Source organism: Phyllobates terribilis, unplaced genomic scaffold (assembly GCF_046119375.1).
Source record: "Phyllobates terribilis strain yellow unplaced genomic scaffold, ASM4611937v1 Scaffold_5__5_contigs__length_657084704, whole genome shotgun sequence".
Taxonomy (NCBI): Eukaryota; Metazoa; Chordata; class Amphibia; order Anura; family Dendrobatidae; genus Phyllobates; species Phyllobates terribilis.
In genome coordinates, this window is record NW_027362765.1 from 518395909 (window position 1) to 518417160 (window position 21252).

General features: G+C 42.2%; 1 protein-coding gene across 2 annotated transcripts in view; it reads left to right on the forward strand.

Moving 5' to 3' along the window:
• LOC141273618 (uncharacterized) overlaps nucleotides 1–21252 on the forward strand; it is a 135484-nt gene that overhangs the window by 86752 nt on the left and 27480 nt on the right. For both annotated transcript variants that reach the window (XM_073685700.1, XM_073685701.1), the window contains exons 15-17: nucleotides 2894–3025; nucleotides 6468–6644; nucleotides 11087–11181. In XM_073685700.1, coding sequence (XP_073541801.1) covers nucleotides 2894–3025; nucleotides 6468–6644; nucleotides 11087–11181 — 404 coding nt within the window. The remainder of the gene's footprint in view (nucleotides 1–2893; nucleotides 3026–6467; nucleotides 6645–11086; nucleotides 11182–21252) is intronic.

Here is a 21252-nt window from a genome sequence, read left to right on the forward strand (position 1 = left end):
AACCATCCTTTGCTATATTTGTTATCAGCATTCACCCTGCGACCAGGATCCCGGCATGAATAATCACTGCCCTTTCATATCCTAATGGAAAGTAGCAGGGGCGGACACAGACTGTAGTGGGCCCCTGTGCAAGAAATTTTTGGGGGCCCCCCCCTGCGCTTCATAAGGCAACAAAGTTATGTAAACATAACCCCCCCAATGTGCAGCTCTCATCCCCCCCATGTGCAGCTCTCATCCCCCCCATGTGCAGCTCACCCCCCCATGTGCATCTCTCATCCCCCCCATGTGCATCTCTCATCCCCCCATGTGCATCTCTCATCCCCCCCATGTGCATCTCTCACCCCCCCATGTGCATCTCTCACCCCCCCATGTGCATCTCTCACCCCCCCCATGTGCATCTCTCACCCCCCCCACTCCTAGTTAATTAATTGTATTTAAAACAAATAAAACTTGTTATACTTACCCCCATGCGATCCCTGCAGAATCCTGGTGCTCGTCCTCGTCGCTGCCACCAGGCTCTCCTGACGTTCGGCCATGTGACGGTGCCACATACATAGCCATCAGCTTTTGTTTTGGCCAAAAGATTTTTAAAGCCGCCACCATGATAAGGTAGACTCTTCTGGCCGGGCCCTACTCTAACCTATTAAAATTTTCTTAAAATATCCAATACTCTTTTTAGATATATTTTTATTTAGTTTTCTCTAAGGGAATGTGTCATATACATTTTTTTTTTAAAATGACCAATAATACCACATACAGGGAATACCGCCACACCATGACCAGACCACATATTACCACAACATAGTGACCGAATAATACCACACAGAAGGGGGAAAAACTGCCACACCATGACCAGACCACATATTACCACCACATTACTAATATTACCACCACATTACTAATATTACCATAAGTGTCATTATACACGGGAGCTCTATACATGGTATGTATAATGTAAGTGTCCAGGTAATCTAGTGATCACCAGTGACATTATACACAGGAGCTCTGTATATAGTGTACAGGTAATACAGTGATCACCAGTGACATTATACACAGGAGCTCTGTATATAGTGTCAGTGTACAGGTAATACAGTGATCACCAGTGACATTATATACAGGAGCCCGGTACATAGTATATAGTGTAAGTGTACATGTAATACACTGACTCACTGGTGACGTCTCTAGGTGAAGTCCTTCAGCTACGCTTTTCTCCTTCATCCAGCACAGACCGCCATCACGTCTTCCAGCCAGGACTCGTCTCTGCATAAAATAACACAGTTATCTAGAGCACATTCCCCAACTTCTACATTACACAGCTGAATACAGACGTGCATCCACCATCAATATATGGTTAGTTATTATGCAACCTACCATTCCAAATATAAATTGTAATCCACCACGGTGCCCCCATTAACTGTAAATAGGCACTTAATATATAATTTAATTAGAACCTCTACTCTTTCCGCCAATTTGTTACTAGTTACACTCCTGCATCCGCAACGCCCCCTACTCTATACTTCCTGCTCCCCGCATTCATTATTTACATGCACCCCCTGCCCCAATTCATTATATCATGTCCGTGCTCTCCCCACCCCATCATCATTTATCATTTACTGTCCCCCACCCCACATTCATTATGTGCAGCTCGCTATCCCCCTACTCCCAATTCCCCCATGTGCAGCTCATTTTCTCCCAATTCCCCCATGTGCAGCTCTCATCCCCCCATGTGCAGCACTCACCCCTCCATGTGCACATCTCTCATCCCCCTCCCCCACATGTGCACCTCTCTCATCCCCCTCCACCACATGTGCACCTCTCTCATCCCCCTCCCCCACATGTGCACCTCTCTCATCCCCCTCCCCCACATGTGCACCTCTCTCATCCCCCTCCCCCACATGTGCACCTCTCTCATCCCCCTCCCCCACATGTGCACCTCTCTCATCCCCCTCCCCCACATGTGCACCTCTCTCATCCCCCTCCCCCACATGTGCACCTCTCTCATCCCCCTCCCCCACATGTGCACCTCTCTCATCCCCCTCCACCACATGTGCACCTCTCTCATCCCCCTCCACCACATGTGCATCTCCCATTCCCCTCCCCCACATGTGCACCTCTCTCATCCCCCTCCACCACATGTGCACCTCTCTCATCCCCCTCCACCACATGTGCATCTCCCATTCCCCTCCCCCACATGTGCACCTCTCTCATCCCCCTCCACCACATGTGCACCTCTCTCATCCCCCTCCACCACATGTGCACCTCTCTCATCCCCCTCCACCACATGTGCATCTCCCATTCCCCCCACTCCTAGTAAATTGTATTTAATAAAAAAAAAACTTGTTATACTTACCCCCATGCGATCCCTGCAGAATCCTGGCGCTCGTCCAAATCGCTGACACCAGGTTCTCCTGACTTCCGGTCATGTGACGGCGCCGTCACATGACCGGAAGTCAGGGGAATCATGAAAGCGCTGCCGCAGCAGCGCAGCGCTGAGATGTCCCGGACCCGGCTCTTAGCATGGGGCCGGGGGCCCCATGAGGAGAGAGACGCACAAGAGGGGGGCCCCCAAGGGGGCCCCTACCGGCTGGGCCCCATACTGGAGTCAGGGCAGTCATGCCCTGATGGCGGCCCTGCTGGAGGGGCCCCCTCTCCCTCGGGGCCCCCGTTCAATGAACTGGCTGCACGGGCGGTAGTTCCGCCCCTGGAAAGTAGCATGTCCATTAGGATGTGACAATCCAGTGCAGTAAGGGTAAGTGCTAAGGGGTGCCGGCATCTTCTCCTGCTTTCTGCTGTCTCAAGGATGTCATCTTGGGAGCTCTGGTGCCCTGCGGGGCACATATGACAGCCTCAGGGAGCTGAACCCAGTACATTAACAATAAATTGTATTTTATAGAATAAAGATCGACTGTATGAAGTGGTGTCAGTAAGAATGGGCAAAAAGACAAGACAAACAATAAAAACTCTGAACCATGTAAATATTTTACCTGTTGAAGAGATTACAAAAAATTCATATACTACCAAACTGGTAAGTGACTGTTTTATATGTGCAGCATGGCAACCTCATATCTGACAGAGTACATAGGTTTATAGGCGTTATAGGATCTAGCATGGCAATCTAATATCTGACACAGTATATAGGTTTATAGACCTCATAGCATCTGTCACTAGATTCACCGTTACGAACAGTATACATTATTAAATAGATCTCTTTGACTGATGAGACTGGTATGCTTACTTTGAAAATCTATGTGAGAATAGTTCTATTATTCTAATATTAAAGTGAGCATTTTATGAGTCTGGCTACTGCTGGAAAACGTTCAAAAAGGATTATACTGTTATTTTACATGAATATTTAATGTATGTACATCAGCTTCATCTATTTAAAAATATATACAGTTTATTTTGTGAAATCTGGTGACAGCTCTACATAGAAAAAAAATAAAACACCAAAGTATTAATGTTGTATATCATTTTATCAGACATATTTAAATAAAACAGGACAATAATCCGTTTGGTTATTATCACACATTTTGTGGTCAAAAGTCTGCTGGATTTTTGACTTTTCAGTCCTGTATTGGGCTATCATTCAATGATGCTGTTAATTCCGCACCTTACACAATGCAGCATCTACATACTGTTTATAGCTAATACTACATTCTGGGTACTATGAAACCTGAACTATAGGATTGCATAAATGCACAAGGTCAATCACAATAAGTGTCCACAACAAACAGTGCATGGTAGAAAAGTAAAACTATATTCTGATTGTTTGCTTTAGCTTCTACTCTGCTATATTTTTATGGAGTGAAGCAACTCTGCACTGAAAGCTTCGTGATGTCATTATGATCGTAGGGTTTCTTTAGTAGACTGACATATAAGCAGCATTTTAAAAGTTCATTTGTGAATTCATCCTTATAGTGGATGAAGCAATGCGGAAACTTGTAAGTGGGTAAGTAACTCATTGTAGTTGTCACTGTCTTGGAAGTAATGGGACTGTTAAGGTTAAGGTGGCTATGCATATTAGACTTATTACATGCACTCATCAACTATTCATCAACAATGAAATTGCAACACCAAGAAGGAAAAGTTGTGAATGCTGAAAATCACAGAATGCAGAAATCCCGCAGTTAGACATCTTGGCTGCTATCAAAAAGGTTATTAATGGTTGTCTGAGGAATGTTCTGCCTTGCTGAATTCACTGGGGCAAATCATCAAGATCCACTGCTGACAGCTACCTTGGCATTTGCCAACCAATAGGGCAGCACGGTGGCTCAGTGGATAGCAATGCAGCCTTGCAGCGCTGGGGTCCTGGGTTCAAATCCCACCAAGGACAACATCTGAAAGGAGTTTGTATGTTCTCCCTGTGTTTGCATGGGTTTCCTCCCAGTTCTCTGGTTTCCTCCCATATTCCAAAGACATACTGATAGGGAATGTAGATTGTGAGCCCCATTGGGGACAATTATGTCTGTAAAGCATTGTGGAATGAATGGCGCTATATAAGTGAGTAAAATAAATAACCCAATGACATCCCAGATGTGCTTGATGGTAGAAAAATGTGGCAATGCTGCAGACTATGGTAACAGGTTTCACTAGTCACCCAGGCTTTTCACAATAGCACAAACAACATGTTGTTGTGTTGAAAAATTACTTCTGAGAGAGTTTCATTTTTCCTTGTGAAGTCATGTACAAGGTAGTGCCCATGTAGTCTCCAGACCAATCTCTGGCTATCATTGCATCCAACACAAAAGTGGGACTCATCAATGAAGAGTATAGACTTCAATTCCAAACTCCAATGCTGTCTTGGTTCTGCATCATGATAGTCTTTCGGAACAGTTGCATGAGGTCAATGAAACACCTGTAGCTGGGTGACTCGTAGCCCAATGTTATGCAAACACCTCCGGATAGTTTGTGTCTACACTGTTTGATGCCTTTTGGTGACTTTTGGTATGTGATGTCTATTTTCACTTGCAGTACAGAAGGTATCACTACGCGCCATACTTCAAATCTGATGAGACCTTGTGGTCAACTACATGAAGAGGCTTTCACAAGGGGATATCACACCGGTCCTACTCTTGGGATTATAGTGTGGGGTAGCATAATGTATGGTAGCGGGACCCCTCTAGTCTTGATTCCAGGTGCACTAACAAATTGGTGTTACATTGATTTGGTGGTGGAACTTGTGGTAAGCCATTTTTCTAAAGTGTCTTAGGAGCTGTTTTTCAACACAACACCAGCAGCGCATCTCGATGATTTGCCAAAGTTCATTCATTGCGGCAGAAAAGTGCTCAGAAAAACATTAATATGGCACGTGTAAACATGTAAGCGCACGTATTTCTGCGCGTTGAACTTATAATCAATACAGAATACAAGAGATATTTTGAAAATTTGTTTCCAGATTTTCATCATTTGCATATCATTAAAATGTCTTTCAATCATGTAATTTTCAGAATTCCTCGACTTTTCCTTCTTGATGTTGCAAGTTCAGTGTTGAAGAGTGCATATTAGACAATTTTTATTGACTATCTAAAGTGTGTTTGATGTTTGTCCACCGTTTGCTTGGCCTATGATAGGCAGAAATATAATCTGTAATGTTGAATTTTGAAATGCTCAATCCTTTGTTTTCTTGGAGATAATCCGCCTTCAGAGGTGTTTGTCAATGAGTTACTCACCTCTCCCCATTCAGAACATATGCATGCTCTACCAAACTGATTATTTATGGGAAAGGGAGTCTGAAGATTCCATGTTGGTTGAACAAACATCTAGACGATAACTATTGAATGCATACTGCCACCTTTACTCTAACGGGGAAAATGGCAATTCCTGTCTCCTCATTCTTGGGAGCCATATATAAGATTTCCATAACCAGTAAAATGAATTCAGTTAATTCCCCTAGCTAATAAGTATACTAGCTAATGGTGAGTGGCATATTTACACCTCTGTGGTCCTAAGGTACTGGGGAAAAATTCCCGACCAATCCCTCCTTAGCTACATTCTAGTATTCTACAACCGATTCTATCAAACACACTACAATCAATCCACAGTTATCAGTTAACGAGGACCTGCCACTTGCCAGTAATATGAAATTGTTTTATTTGGTCTAATTGCCTTTGTTCTCCTGAAAATGGCAATTTTTCTTTTCTTTTCCTGTTTCTTTCCTGAGATATGGACCCCTCTTCCCAATCAGGTTTTCCAAATGGCTATGAACCTTACAGTAACATCCACAAAGAAGAGTTGGGAATCACACCTAGCTAGCTACAAGGGTTAGATCTACAAAAAAAGTAGAGGAGGCCATATTTCAGAAACGATAAAGTGCAGGAACAAAAAAAACATTAATTCCAGATTCAGGAGAAAAACGGGATTTTGTTCAGATAAAAAAATGCATATTTATTGCAAGTGAGAGGTTCTCTAATTTCACATGCTAGTTTTCTTCCTAAACTAATAAAATTGTTTTTTTTTTCATTTTGTAGATGTCGGTTCCCTTTGACTCACATTCTGGCATTTTAAAGAGAAATGACTGCAATATTAATCTGCATGAGCTCTTGTCTTACTTTGAACAGATTGTCACCGCATTGCATTATTTACATTCCCAAAATATACTGCATTGTGATTTACGTTGCAGTTATATGTATATTAACCCCCAAAAGGTATGAACTTCTCGAGGTGCCCACTGGATAATAGAGCTATGCAATATGTTGGGGCATTTCACCATCACAAGGGTTCTATGGATATTCTGACAGCTATATTGTATTTTTAGTTACCTAATTTTTTGGACTATAAAGACGCACCGGACTATAAGACACACCTAGATTTTAGAGGAGGAAAATAGAAAAACAAGTTGAATCAATAAATGTGGTCATGATGCCCTGTTATGGGGGAGAGGATCTGGTGCTGACACAGTTATAGGGGTAATGTACCTCAATTCTGTACTATTATCCCCCATCTTGGTATACACTGTGTTCCAAATTATTATGCAAATAATATTTTCTCAGATTTTCCCCAATTACCTATATGAATTGCAGTCATTGTAATTTTCCAGTCAAATAACTATTAGAGTACAATTGAAAGGTTTTTGTACAAACTGCCTATGATAACAGTATATTTTAAAAAAAATAAAACACTCAAACTGCACTCAAAATGCATGTTCTAAATTATTATGCACAGCAGAGTTTTCAACCTTTTCATTTTAATAAAGAACAAAGAAATGGTCATTTTTGAAATTATAAGCATTAGCAGGATATTACAAACTGAAATCAAACAGTTTTCAACTCAAAACTTTATTCTAGGTGATGTTACATTTGCACATAGGACCGCTTGTTCGAAAGGAGCTTCTGAACTCTCTCGTCCATTGAATTTGTCAGGTTTTGGATGGTTTCTGCTTCAATTGTTTTGCATGAGGACAGAATACCCTCCCAGAGCTGTTGCTTAGATGTGAACTGCCTCCCGCCATCATAGACACTCCTTTTGATGATGCTCCAGAGGTTCTCAATGGGGTTGAGGTCAGGGGAGCATGGGGGTCACACCATAAGTTTGTCCCCTTTTAAGCCCATAGCAGCCAGAGATGCAGATGTGTTATGTGCAGCATGAGACGGGGCATACAGGTAAATCAAGAGTAAATCTATACTTACCTGTATGGCCCATAGTAGAGGTTTGCTTGCTTTGAAATATCTTTTTATGAAATCCGTTTTCCTATGCTAAGCGTCTGGGGGACTGGAAGAAATCCCCGCCTACCTACTTAATTTAACCCCTTTAAAGCCCAAGACTTATTGTACGGTGACAACATCCGGGTCACCAGACAGCAGGAAGATTTTTTGGACATGCGCAGTGCATGACCAAACTATCTTCTCCCTGTGCAGCGATGACAGCCTGTATTGAACAGGTATATGCAATATACCCTATGCAATATAGGCGATCAGAATAAAAAAAGTGAAAGTCCCATAGTGGGACAAAGTATAAAAGTAAAAAAACTGTCAGAGTGGAAAAAAAATAAAAAAAAATTGTAGAAATATTTTTGAAAAAAATAAAATAAATAATCCACCAAAAATATAATTATAATGTACCCATCAATAAATATTATTATGAAAAAAAAACACCAAACAATAAAAGTACACATATTTGGTTTCGCCGCGTCCGGAACGACCTGACCTACAAAATTATCCCACTAGTTAACCCCTTCAGTGAACACAGTTAAAAAAATAAATAAAAAACGAAGCAAAAAACAATGCTTTATCATCATACCGCCAAACAAAAAACGGAATAACACGCGATCAAAAAGACAAATATAAGTTAAAATGGTACCGCTGAAAACATCATCTCGTCCCACAAAAAACAAGCCACCATACAGCTCCATCAGCCGAAAAATAAAAAAGTTATAGCTCTCAGAATAAAGCGATGCAAAAAAATAATTTTTTCTATAAAATAGCTTTTAATGTGTAAAAGCGCCAAAGCATAGAAAAACGATATAAATGTGGTACCGCTGTAAACGTACTGACCCGAAGAATAAAGCTGCCTTATCAATTTTACCACACGCGGAGCAGAATAAAAAAAAAAAAAAAAAACAATTCCTGAATTGTTGGTTTTTGTTTATTCTGCCTCCCAAAAATCGGAATAGAAAGCGATCAAAAAATGTCACGTGCCTGAAAATGGTACCAATAAAAACGTCAACTCATCCCGCAAAAAACAAGCTATCACATGATTCTGTCGGCCAAAATATGGGAAAATTATAGCTCTCAAAATATTGCAATGCAAAAACTAGATTTTACAAAAAAATGTGTCTTTTAGCGTGTGACAGCTGTCAATCATAAAAACCCGATATGATTCTGGTATCTCTGTAGTCGCACCGATCCGAAGAATAAAGTCGTCTAATCACTTATACCACACGAGGAACGGCGTAAAAAATAAACTCTCGGGTTAGGGTTTTGCTAGGGTTAGGGTTTGGGTTAGGGTTGTGCTAGGGTTGGCGTTAGGGTTGGGCTAGGGTTGTGCTAGGGTTAGGGTTGGGGTTGGGGTTAGGGCTAGGGTTGGGCTAGGGTTAGGGCTAGGGTTGGGGTTAGGGTTGGGGTAGGGTTGGGGTTAGGGTTGGGGTAGGGTTGGGGTTAGGGATGGGGTTGGGCTATGGTTAGGGTTGGGATTTTTTTCAAAAGTAAAAGAAAAAGGAAAAGATGACGATATGGCAACTAGTGTTGAGCGCAAGTGCTCGCTACTTGAGTTTGCATCGGGTGCTCGGGTATGCATTGAGTATCGTGGGTGCTCGAGTGACATGCTCGAGTCTCCACCCCATATGCTTCGCGGCCAAAAAACCTTGCGGGGATTGCCTGCCATGCACGAGCGATCCCCGCATGTTTTTTTTTGGGTGTCTAATAACCGTGAAACATGCGAGGGGGGACTGGAGCATGTCACTCGAGCACCCTTGATACATGGTGCATACCAGAGTACCCGATGCAAAGACTAATGACAACTTATTCAATATGATGACCTAATGTTATCAAATTCTGTGTCGTACCTCTGGGTTCCAAATGTTCACTATACACCTTGATAAAATCCTTGAGGGGTCTAGTTTCCAAAATGAGGTCACTTGTGGGGGGGTTTCCACTATTTAGGCACATCAGGGGCTCTCCAAACGCGACATGGCGTCCGCTCTCGATTCCAGCCGATTTTGCGTTCAAAGAGTCACACAGTGCTCCTTCTCTTCTGAACTCTGCCGTGCGCCCAAACACTGTATTTTCCCCACATATGGGGTATTGGCATACTCAGGAGAAATTGCACAAAAGTTTTCGGGGTCCATTTTCTCCTCTTACCCATGTGAAAATAAAAAAATTAGGGCTAAAACATAATTTTTGTGGAAAAAGTTTGATTTTCTTATTTTCACGGCTCCATGTTATAAACTTCTGTAAAGGACTTGGGGTTCAGGGTGCTCACCACACATATAAAACCAAACAAAAACTAAGAGTATAAATGGCTTACAAAAGAAGATTGTTTATTAATAGATAAATATACAGTACAAAAATTCATTTTAAATATCATAAATGTAGGAAAAGGGGAAAAAAAGTGCAAAGTGCCTAAACCAAGACCGCGCTCTATCCCTCTCCTCATTCACTGGGAAAGCGCTCTGTGGATGTTGGGTGTGACGTGCGGGGTAACCACGCCCACAACCCAGCATCCACCGTGGGGACCGCATCACTGATGTGACGCCTCACTTGACGTGACATCAGCGGGGGTCACGTGATGCCTGTGAGCGGCCGGCGGTAGTGCCGCTCACAGGCAAAAAGGACAACTAAAGGTAATTACATAAACCCTTATGTGCACAGGCTGAATACATTGGGGGATAATAAAAAGTTGTGGACAACTTCTTTAAGAATAAAGAAAACATAGGCATATTCAACAGAAGGTGATGTACGACAGAGCACACTGTGACTCTGCCTGCATCATTATAGTCAATTGCCTCGTCAGAGCATACACCCATATCCTGTTTTACAGGGGTTCAGACGTAAGCTTCGATGGAGCAACTGAATGTAGGCAAAAATGTGGTGTTAACCCTATCTGAGCTCTGACATCCTCTCACTATCCTAAATAAACCAAAAATGTTTGCTGCCTTTCATGCCTCTGCTTGATGGTCCCTCCTAATTGAATGCGCTATACCATGTGATGGGATAGTTGCAAGGTATTCTGTGGCATTCCACATGTTTGCATAAGAGGTAATGTCAGTCTTCTCCGGCAGTGTGTAAAATAGTGGTTGGCATATTTTTAGTGATTCACGTGAATCGAATTGCAAATTGTTTGAATCACAAAATTTCACACAAATTGTATTTGCATCAAATCAATTCTCTCATTTTTAGTATTTATATTTGGCATACTGACAAACTGACAACAGTTTCTGAGAAGGTGATTCAAGACACAACCATTATGGCTGCTCTTCCTATCTTCATAGAAAAAAATGTCTGCCATAACAAAATAGAATTTTGTTTGGGTAAACACCACATAACCTTCCTAACTATGGCTGCTGCTCTGATTTAGTAATATAAGGAAATTATAAGTGTATTCTTACATAATACATATCTTTATATTGATGACTATCTGTTCTATTTTATAGGGAACTTTAAAGGTTGGGCATTTTGGAAGAGCCGTCTTCCTAGAGAATAACCAACACTATGTTTTGAAAATGATGCCTCCTGATGCCGCAGCATGGTAAAGCATTTCAATGTGTACATCTGTTCAATTTGACGATGACCTAAGAGTTTATAGTCTTTACTTTCCCATCTTATATGCATTCTGACTATAGATTCAAAAAGTGCATATCATTTACAATAATACAGTATAGCTGATACACATCAAACATTGTAGGACATGGCAAAATATGATTATTTGGTGCAGGTTAAAAGCGCTACAAGTGACAGTACGTATGTAATTGCATTACAGCCCTGCAAGCATTAATACACCCACAAGCCAAAACAGATAAATTTGCAGGAATGTTGCACATTAAGAGTAATAATTACGGTAGGCTTGCATCCCAACAGTGTGGTAGACAAGTACCCTTTCATTGATGGTTGTCAAGTTTGTGATAAGCTATAAGGAGCTGGAGCTCTCTCAACAAAAGTGCTTGCTTGCTAGGGGGTAAAGTTTCGTCTTGTGGGGAATGCTAAGTAAGCATAAGCAGACTTATAAGACATGCAATGCTCCTCTGGGAATTTAAATTTGTAAATAGCGTCTTCATAGAGGAAGATGACAGGAACTCAAGTGCCACCTATTAGAAGTCGAAATCCTAAATGTCAATATCGACCATGTAAAGAGCCTTGCCACATGATTTAGACTAAGAAGCCAGACCCAAAACTCTGCTGTCATGTGATTTGAGGTGTTTTTCCATCATAAGTGCAAAGGGTAACGTCTGACAGGGGTTCTAATAGGTAAAATTTCTCTTTGTGGAGAGTGCTAAGTTAGTGTAAAGAGACATATGCCATGCAATGCTCCTTTGAGAATTTACATTTGCAAATAGCTTCTTTAGCCTCTCCACAAGGAAAAACTTTACTCCATAAATCCACAGTCAGAGGCCTCTAACCCAGCCAAATCACTTATCCTGTTTTGCACTAATGAGGGTTAAACACCCCGAAACATGTGTCTACAAATTGAGTTTCTGCTTTGGCTTCTTATTCTAAGTCATGTGACAAATTACTTTTAGGATTGCTATTAGATTGGTATTAGAGTTCTAGCTCTCTCTCTCTTTCCCTCTCGCTCTCTTCATGGCAGGTTTAGATACTGAAACACCTACTTCATAGAGAGTTTTCTCCACTTGGATGAATGTTGTAAATGGGTTTTTCTTCACCATGGAAAGAATTCTGTAGCCTTTTGAGTTCCCAAGCTTAATAGCGCGCTTTTTTTTCTTTTTTTTTTGCAGAATGTACCAAACTGATTTGATTTAGCCACTCCTAGCATTTCTGCTATCTCTCTGATGTATTTCTTATTTTTTCAGCCTAATGATGGTATATTTTTCTTCCATTGAGAGCTCCTTTGACTGTATGTTGTGGGTTCACAGCAACGGCTTCCAAATATAAAATTCACACCTGGAATCAGCTCCAGACCCTTTACCTGCTTAAATGATTATGGATTAAAAAGTGAATAGCCCATACCATTAACTCCTTAGTGATCAGCAATACGTCTTTTTACTGATCTGAGATATAAGAGAATAGCATCCCAGATGGGTTAAAATCCAGCAGCTGTCAGCTGTACACTATAGCTCACAACTTGCTGCATCAGCCACAATCAGTGTTGGCACCGACCATGGCTGTTTAACCCCTTATATGCTGCAGTCAATAGTGACTACAGCATCTAGATGGTTAACAGAGTGCGGGGGCTCCCTGTTCAATCCCATCAGCACTCTGAGATCTTGATCATATGGTCCTGATGGTTGCCAGATATATGCCCTAGCTTCTGCCAGATATAGTGACCTGTTAAGAAGTTAGCAACATTTAGGTTGTAGAATTTTTTTTTTCATTCCTGTCATGCCATATTGCATCAATTCCTGAAAAGCACCTGAAGGGTTAATAACTACTTGACAGAAATTTTGAATATGTTGAGGGGTGCGTTTTTTAGAATAGTGTCATTTTTGGGGGTTTTCAATATATAGAATCCCCAAAGTTACTTCAAAACTGAATAGGTCCTTAAAAAATAAGTTTTGTAAATTTCCTTGGAACAAATGAAAAATGACTGCTACATTTTGAAACCTGCTAAAATTCTAACAAAATAAAATAACATTTTACAAATTGTGCTGATGTAATGTAGACATGAGGGAAATGTTATTTATTAATGTTTTTGTGTGGTATGACAATCAGTATTAAAGGGATAATCATTCAAAGTTTGAAAATTGCAAATTTTTTACATTTTGTAAAATTTATGATATTTTTATAAATAAACACAAAACATCTCGACCTAAATTTACCATTATCATAAAATAGAATTTGTCACTAAAAAACAATCTTAAAATCACTGGGATATGTTGAAGCATTCCAAATTAAAGCAGAATTAAAGGGATAATCATTAAAAGTTTGAAAATTGCAAATTTTTTGAAATTTGTCAAATTTCTGATATTTTTTTATAAATAAACACACAAAACATCTCAACCTAAATTTACCATTATCATAAAATATAATGTGTCATGAAAAAAACAATCTTAAATTCACTCTGATATGTTGAAGCATTCCAGAGTTATTGCCATATGAAATGACACTGGTCAGATGTGAAAAAGAGCTTTTGAGATAATTGTGCAATTACCTTTGGTCCCTTTAAAAAGAGGCACCTACAAATTAAAGAGCTGTAATTCCTAAACTCTTAGGTTAAGTGCACACGCAGCGTTTTTGATGCGTTTTCGCGGCAGTTTTCCCGAGCGGAAATGCTGCGAAAACGCATCAAAAATGCTCTGCCAGTTATTGCAATGGTAATCCTTATGTGCTGTGCACATGATGCGGAAATTAACACTTAGGATTACTATTGCGGAAAAAAAACGCAGCATGTCCATTGTTCGGGTCTTTCTGCAACGAATTCACGCCCATTGACTTGAATTATACTGCAGCAAATCCGCAGGTATAATATTTATACCTGCAGATTTGCTGCATTTCAATTAAAGCAAATAGGCGCAAATTCACGGAGGAAACGGTGCAAGTGGGACCCGGGTCGGGAGAGGAGGACTACTACTCCTCTCATCTGACTGCCGCTCCCGCTGATAGCAGCAAGAGTGGCGTGGCTGGGGGGAGCAGTAGTCTCCTCAGCCAAGCCGGCGTGCCCGTGGTGGTAAAAAACGGAAAAAAAACCCTAAAAATTAAAAAACAACAACACTGTACTCACCTGTCCGGCGCCCCCCGTTGTCCTCCTGGTCCTGGTCCCCAGTGATGTTCTCCTCCCGGTGGCCTGCTTGATCCCAGCAGTGTACTGCGCTGCCAGGACCTGCGTTCACGTGAGCGAACAGCTGATCGTTTACGTGACCTCACCGTGGGAACATTCGGAAGAATGTTCCCATGGTGGTGAGCTCACCAGGGCTGATCAGCTAATCTTCAGCTGATGAACCCCAGTGACCTCACTCCTGCAGCAGCAATGTGTACTGACAGGGGTGATTTTACACTCCTGTCAGTATACACTGCTGTCTTCTACAGCAGTGACATCAGTGATTGCTGATGTCACTGCTGTAGAAGTGAACCAGATCGCCGAGGGACAATCGTGACAGAATCGTGGACTACGTCGTGACAGCGGACAGGTGATGGATATGGTTGTTTGTTTTTTTTATTTTTTTTTAAGAAGATCGAGAGCTTCGCGGACAGAGTACAATAAAAATATGATTTAAAACCTCGAAGTCGATCGCAGCATTGCGGTGGCAAGGGGAGGTGATCGCAATACTCACCTCCACTTCCGGCCTCCAGCGCTGTCTGCCGCGGCTTCCCAGATGTTGCCATGACGACATCCGGGTCACCAGACAGCAGGAAGATAATTTGGTCATGCGCAGTGCAAGACCAAACGATCTTCTCCCTGTGCAGCGATGACAGCCTGTATAGCACAGGTATGGTGCTCCATCCGTATGCAATATAGGCAATCAGAATAAAAAAAGTGAAAGTCCCATAGTGGGACAAAGTATAAAAGTAAAAAAAAAAGTATCAGAAAGTGAAAAAAAAAATTGTAAAAATATTTTAAAAAAATAAATAAATAATCCATCAAAAATAAAAATATAATGTACCCATCAATAAATATTATTATGAAAAAAAACAAAACAATAAAAGTACACATATTTGGTATTGCCGCGTCCGGAACGACCTGACCTATAAAACTATCCCACTAGTTAGCCCCTTCAGTGAACACAGTAAAAAAAATAAATAAAAAACTAAGCAAAAAACAATGCTTTATCAGCATACCGCCAAGCAAAAAATGGAATAACACTCGATCAAAAAGACGAATATAAATAAAAATGGTACCGCTGAAAATGTCATATTGTCCCACAAAAAACAAGCCACCATACAGCTCCATCAGCAGAAAAATAAAAAAATTCCAGCTCTCACAGTAAAGCGAGGCAAAAAAATATTTTTTTCTCTAAAATAGCTTTTATTGTGTAAAAGCGCCAAAACACAGAAAAATGATAGAAATTTGGTACCGCTGTAAACGTACTGACCCAAAGAATAAAGCTACCTCATCAATTTTACCACACGCGGAACAGCATAAAAATAATAAAAAAAAAAAAACAATTCCTGAATTGTTGGTTTTTGTTTATTCTGCATCTCAAAAATCAGAATAGACAGCAATCAAAAAGTGTCACGTGCCTGAAAATGGCACCAATAAAAACATCAACTCATCCTGCAAAAAACAAGCCATCAGATGACTCTGTTGGCCAAAATATGGAAAAATCATAGGTCTCAAAATATGGCGATGCAAAAACTAGATTTTACAAAAAATGCATCTTTTAGTGTCTGACAGCTGTCAATCATAAAAACCCGATATGATTCTGGTATCGCTGTAATCGAACCGACCTGAAGAATAAAGACGTCTAATCACTTATACCGCACGAGGAACGGCGTAAAAAATAAACTCTCGGGTTAGGGTTGTGCTAGGGTTAGTGTTGGGTTAGGGTTGGGATTTTTTTCAAAAGTAAAAAAAAAAAAAAAAAAAAAAAAAAAAAAAAAAAAAAAAAATAGATGACAATATGGCGACTATTGTTGAGCTCAAGTGCTCGCTACTTGAGTTTGCATCGGGTACTTGGGTATGCACTGAATATCGCGGGTGCTCGAGTCTCCGCCCCATATGCTTCACGGCCAAAAAATCCTCGCGGGGATTGCCTGTCATACACGAGCGATCCTCGCATGTTTTTTTTTGTGTGTATAATAACCGTGAAACATGCGGGTGGGGACTCGAGCATGTCACTGGAGCACCCGCGATACATGGTTCATACCTGAGTACTCGATGCAAACTTAAATAGCGAGCACTTGCGCTCAAGACTAATGACAACTTATTCAATATGATGACCTAATGTTATCAAATTCTGCGTCGTACCTCTGGGTTCAAAATGTTCACTATACCCCTTGATAAAATCTTTGAGGGGTGTAGTTTCCAAAATGGGGTCACTTGTGGGGGTTTCCAATATTTAGGCACATCAGGGGCTCTCCAAACCCGACATGGCGTCCGCTCTCGATGCCAGCCAATTTTGCATTCAAAAAGTCACACAGTGCTCCTTCACTCCTGAACCCTGCCGTACCCCCAAACACTGTATTTTCCCCACATATGGGGTATTGGCATACTCAGGAGACATTGCACAAAAGTTTTTGGGGTCCATTTTCTCCTCTTACCCTTGTGAAAATAAAAAAATTGCGGCTAAAACATCATTTTTGTGGAAAAAGTTTGATTTTTTTTATTTTCACAGCTCCATGTTATAAACTTCTGTAAAGGACTTGGGGTTCAGGGTGCTCACCACTAGAGATGAGCGTTGTTCTACTCGAACTGTTCGCCAATCTCAAATTCGAGCTGTTTTGGGCGGTGTTCGAGCCGGTCGGCGAACACGAACAATTTGAGAAAAATTCGGCTGTTCGAGGTTATGTTCGATAACTGTTCGTGCACCAAAATCATAACTGGATTTTTTCTCAGTAATGATGAAAATTAATGTTAATACGCAGTTTGAGTGTACAGCGGGGCGGGGGGAGGGGCAGGGGATGGATCTCTGCAGGAACAATGAAGATCTCCATTTTTTTTTCTCTTTCCCGCATTTGCAGTGGGGAGGTGCAATCTGTCAGCCTATCAGCAGCGCACACACGGAGCGAAGTGCTTTTTTTCACACAAGCAAGGGCATGTGTGATTGGCAGTGTATGTCACATGTCCTTGCCCTATAAGACCAAGCCATTTTCCCCGTCGCCACCATTTTCTCACTGCTGCAGCTGCGTGTTAGACGGCACCGCTGTTGCTGTGTGCGCTATACCTTGTTAATTTCAAGCCAATTTTCGCACAAATATACAGATAGCTTGGGAGTAGGGAATAGTTGTGATTGCAGTCCTTTTAAGGACTAGGTTACAGCATTTCCTACGACTTTTATCAGGCAGGTCTGTGCTCTTAAATAGATAGATTGTGGGAGTAAAGACTAATTGTAATTGGAGTCCTTTTGAGGACTAGGTTACATGAGTTCCTATCAGTTTTTGCCAGGCAGGTCTGTGCCAGTGCTGTGCAAGTTTTTTTCACAGCATTTGGCTGAATCTAGCAAAGCTAATCCTTTTTGGCCTATTGCAGAGTGTGTTAGCCAGTGGAGTAGCCTATCTGTGTTGCAAGATATACCACCTGTGTATAGAATACCAATTTTTTTACTGCACCTAGTGAAGTAAAATCTTTTGGGCATAGCATCATTCTATTAGTCCATCTATACTGACCTCCATCAGGTTGCAAACTGAATATAATTTTTTTCTGCATCTAGCTCTGAAAAAATATTTGGGCTTCTAGCAGTGTGTGGGACTTGGTCTATTAGTCCATCTATACTGACCTCCATCAGGTTGCAAATTAAAAATAATTTTTTTCTTCATTTAGCTCTGAAAAAATATTTGGGCTTCTAGCAGTGTGTGGGACTTGTTCTATTAGTCCTTCTATACTGACCTCCAGCAGGTTGCAAATTGAATATAATTTTTTTCTGCATCTAGCTCTGAAAAAATATTTGGGCTTCTAGCGGTGTGTGGGACTTGGTCTATTAGTCCATCTATACTGACCTCCATCAGGTTGCAAATTAAAAATAATTTTTTTCTGCATCTAGCTCTGAAAAAATATTTGGGCTTCTAGCAGTGTGTGGGACTTGGTCTATTAGTCCATCTATACTGACCTCCATCAGGTTGCAAATTAAAAATAATTTTTTTCTTCATTTATCTCTGAAAAAATATTTGGGCTTCTAGCAGCGTGTGGGACTTGTTCTATTAGTCCATCTATACTGACCTCCATCAGGTTGCAAATTAAAAATAATTTTTTTCTGCATCTAGCTCTGAAAAAATATTTGGGCTTCTAGCAGTGTGTGGGACTTGGTCTATTAGTCCATCTATACTGACCTCCATCAGGTTGCAAATTAAAAATAATTTTTTTCTGCATCTAGCTCTGAAAAAATATTTGGGCTTCTAGCAGTGTGTGGGACTTGGTCTATTAGTCCATCTATACTGACCTCCATCAGGTTGCAAATTGAATAAAAAAATTTTCTGCATCTAGCTCTGAAAAAATATTTGGGCTTCTAGCGGTGTGTGGGACTTGGTCTATTAGTCCATCTATACTGACCTCCATCAGGTTGCAAATTAAAAATAATTTTTTTCTGCATCTAACCCAGCCAATAGTTTTGGCCTAATACCACAGTTTGGCCACTCAGCTCTGCTCGGTTACCATCCATTGTTTTTTTGTGCAAACAACTCCAGAGTTGTGAATTAGTTAACCACCAAAATGAGTGGAAAAAGGCCTGCTGCTGGTGGAAAGGGGAATAGGCGTGTTGGGAAGGGGAAAAAAGGTTGTGTCCGTGGGGTAGGTGCAGAAGAAAGACCATCTTCCAGCCAAACTAAAATGTCTACTTCTTTTAGCGGACAATGTGATAAGATCCCTTTCTTACGGCCACGCCAATCGCTACAAATTCCAGATGAGGCACAAAAACAGCAGGTGCTTCAACGGATATCAAGTGCTCCTTTAAGTGGGCTCTCCTCCACATCAACTTCAACATCACAAATACTCCAGTCCTCAAAGGTGTCACCCAAATCGCACTTGCTTCCTCACAGCTCCCAAATCTCCAGCTGCCCGTCTGAGTATGAGGTAGAACAGATGGTTGAGTCTGCAGAGCTGTTTACTCATACTATAGCCTGGGAATCAGAGGTCGACTCCAGCGCTTCTGTGAATCCAGACGAGGAAATGATCTGCACTGATGCCCAGAATCTTTATGAGTCGGATCCAGGACCAGACGTAGAAGGTTCTGACCATAATGTAGACCCTCATTACCAAACTGTAACTCCTGTTGGTGGAGACAATGAGGAAGACGATGATAAGACTCAAATACCTGATTGGAGCGACAACTTTAGTTTTTTGTCAGGGCAGGAACAGGTTGGCTCTGAGGACGACGGGTGTGATAACGCACAGGGTGATGATGATGAGGTCGGAGATCCCACTTACTGTCAACCCACAGTCAGCCAAGAGATGAGGTCAGCAGAGGAGGTGGAGGAAGATGCTAGTGACGACGAGGTCAGGTTGCGCCTTCCTGGACAGAGACGTATTACTGGAAGCACGTCAACAACTGCATCCTCAAACACAACTCTGCCTCTCACCACAAGTCGTGGTGGCTCTTCAGGTCGCATGGGTGCTAAGCCTTGCATAGCCTGGGCATTTTTTCAGATCGATAAAGATGACCCAACTCGTGTTATCTGTAACATTTGTCAGCAAAAGCTAAGTAGAGGCCAAAAAATACATAGTTTGAGTACTTCATGCATGAACCGGCACATGGACATGAAGCATAAGTTGCAGTGGGAAGCTCAGTGTGCTACAATGCGGTCTAGCCGGCCGGGCCAACCACCGTCTGCCATATCTTGTGCATCCGCGGCCTCTTCATCCTCTGTGACTGGGGGGACAGCAGTCACACCTGTTTTGGGGCGCAGACCTGCCACCTCTTTACCCGCAACAGCCAGCGTGATTGGCAGGTCATCATTTTCTTTGGAGGTGGTAACACCAGCTGGTCTTGAGCGCTGTCCGACATCGATAGCACCACCTTTGGATCAAGGCAACCTAACATGTCCGCCTGCATCTTCCTCACAGACCGGCAGTTTGCCGGGGACACCCTTATCAACCCCGTCTAAGCACAATAGCCAGCCCTCGGTCCCTCAGATGTGGACAAGTAAAAGACCATTTCCTCCTAGCCATGAGAAAGCTAAGAGGTTGAATTTCACCATCTGCAAGCTCTTGGCTACAGAAATGCTGCCTTTCCGCCTGGTGGACACAGAGGATTTTCGAGACCTTATGTCCGTCGCAGTGCCCCAGTACCAGATGCCCAGTCGGCACTACTTCTCAAAGAAAGGTGTGCCTGCGCTCCACCAGCATGTCGCACACAACATCACCGCTTCTTTGAGAAACTCTGTGTGTGACAGGGTGCATTTCACCACAGACACTTGGACGAGTAGGCATGGACAGGGGCGTTACATGTCGCTGACTGGGCACTGGGTAACTATGGTGACAGCAGGACAAGGGGCTGCTGTCCAAGTCTTGCCGTCCCCACGAGTTGTGCGTCAATCCTCTTTATGTCATTTTTCCTCCACTGCTTCTGCCTCCTCAACCTCCTCTCGGTCTTCCACCTGCACCCAAAGCCTGTCTGGTCATGCCACAAGCTTTCTAACTGCGCAGAAGGGATCCTGCACACCTCCTTACTATGCTGGCAGTAGGGCTCAACGTCATCAGGCGGTTTTTACATTGAAATGTCTGGGAAATGTGAGTCACACAGCTGAGGAGTTGTGGTCAGCTCTGGAGAACCAATTTCATGAATGGTTGTCTCCACTGGACCTGAAACCAGGGAAGGCCGTGTGCGACAATGCTGCAAACCTGGGTGCGGCCCTTCGCCGGGGCAATGTCACACACGTGCCTTGTATGGCTCACGTGTTGAACCTGGTTGTCCAGCAATTTTTAGCCCACTATCCCAGACTAGATGGCCTTCTGCAGAGGGCACGGTCGCTGTGTGCTCACTTCCGCCGTTCGCATCCCGCAGCTCAGCGACTTACATCTCTACAGAAGTCGTTGGGCCTGCCACTTCACCGGCTA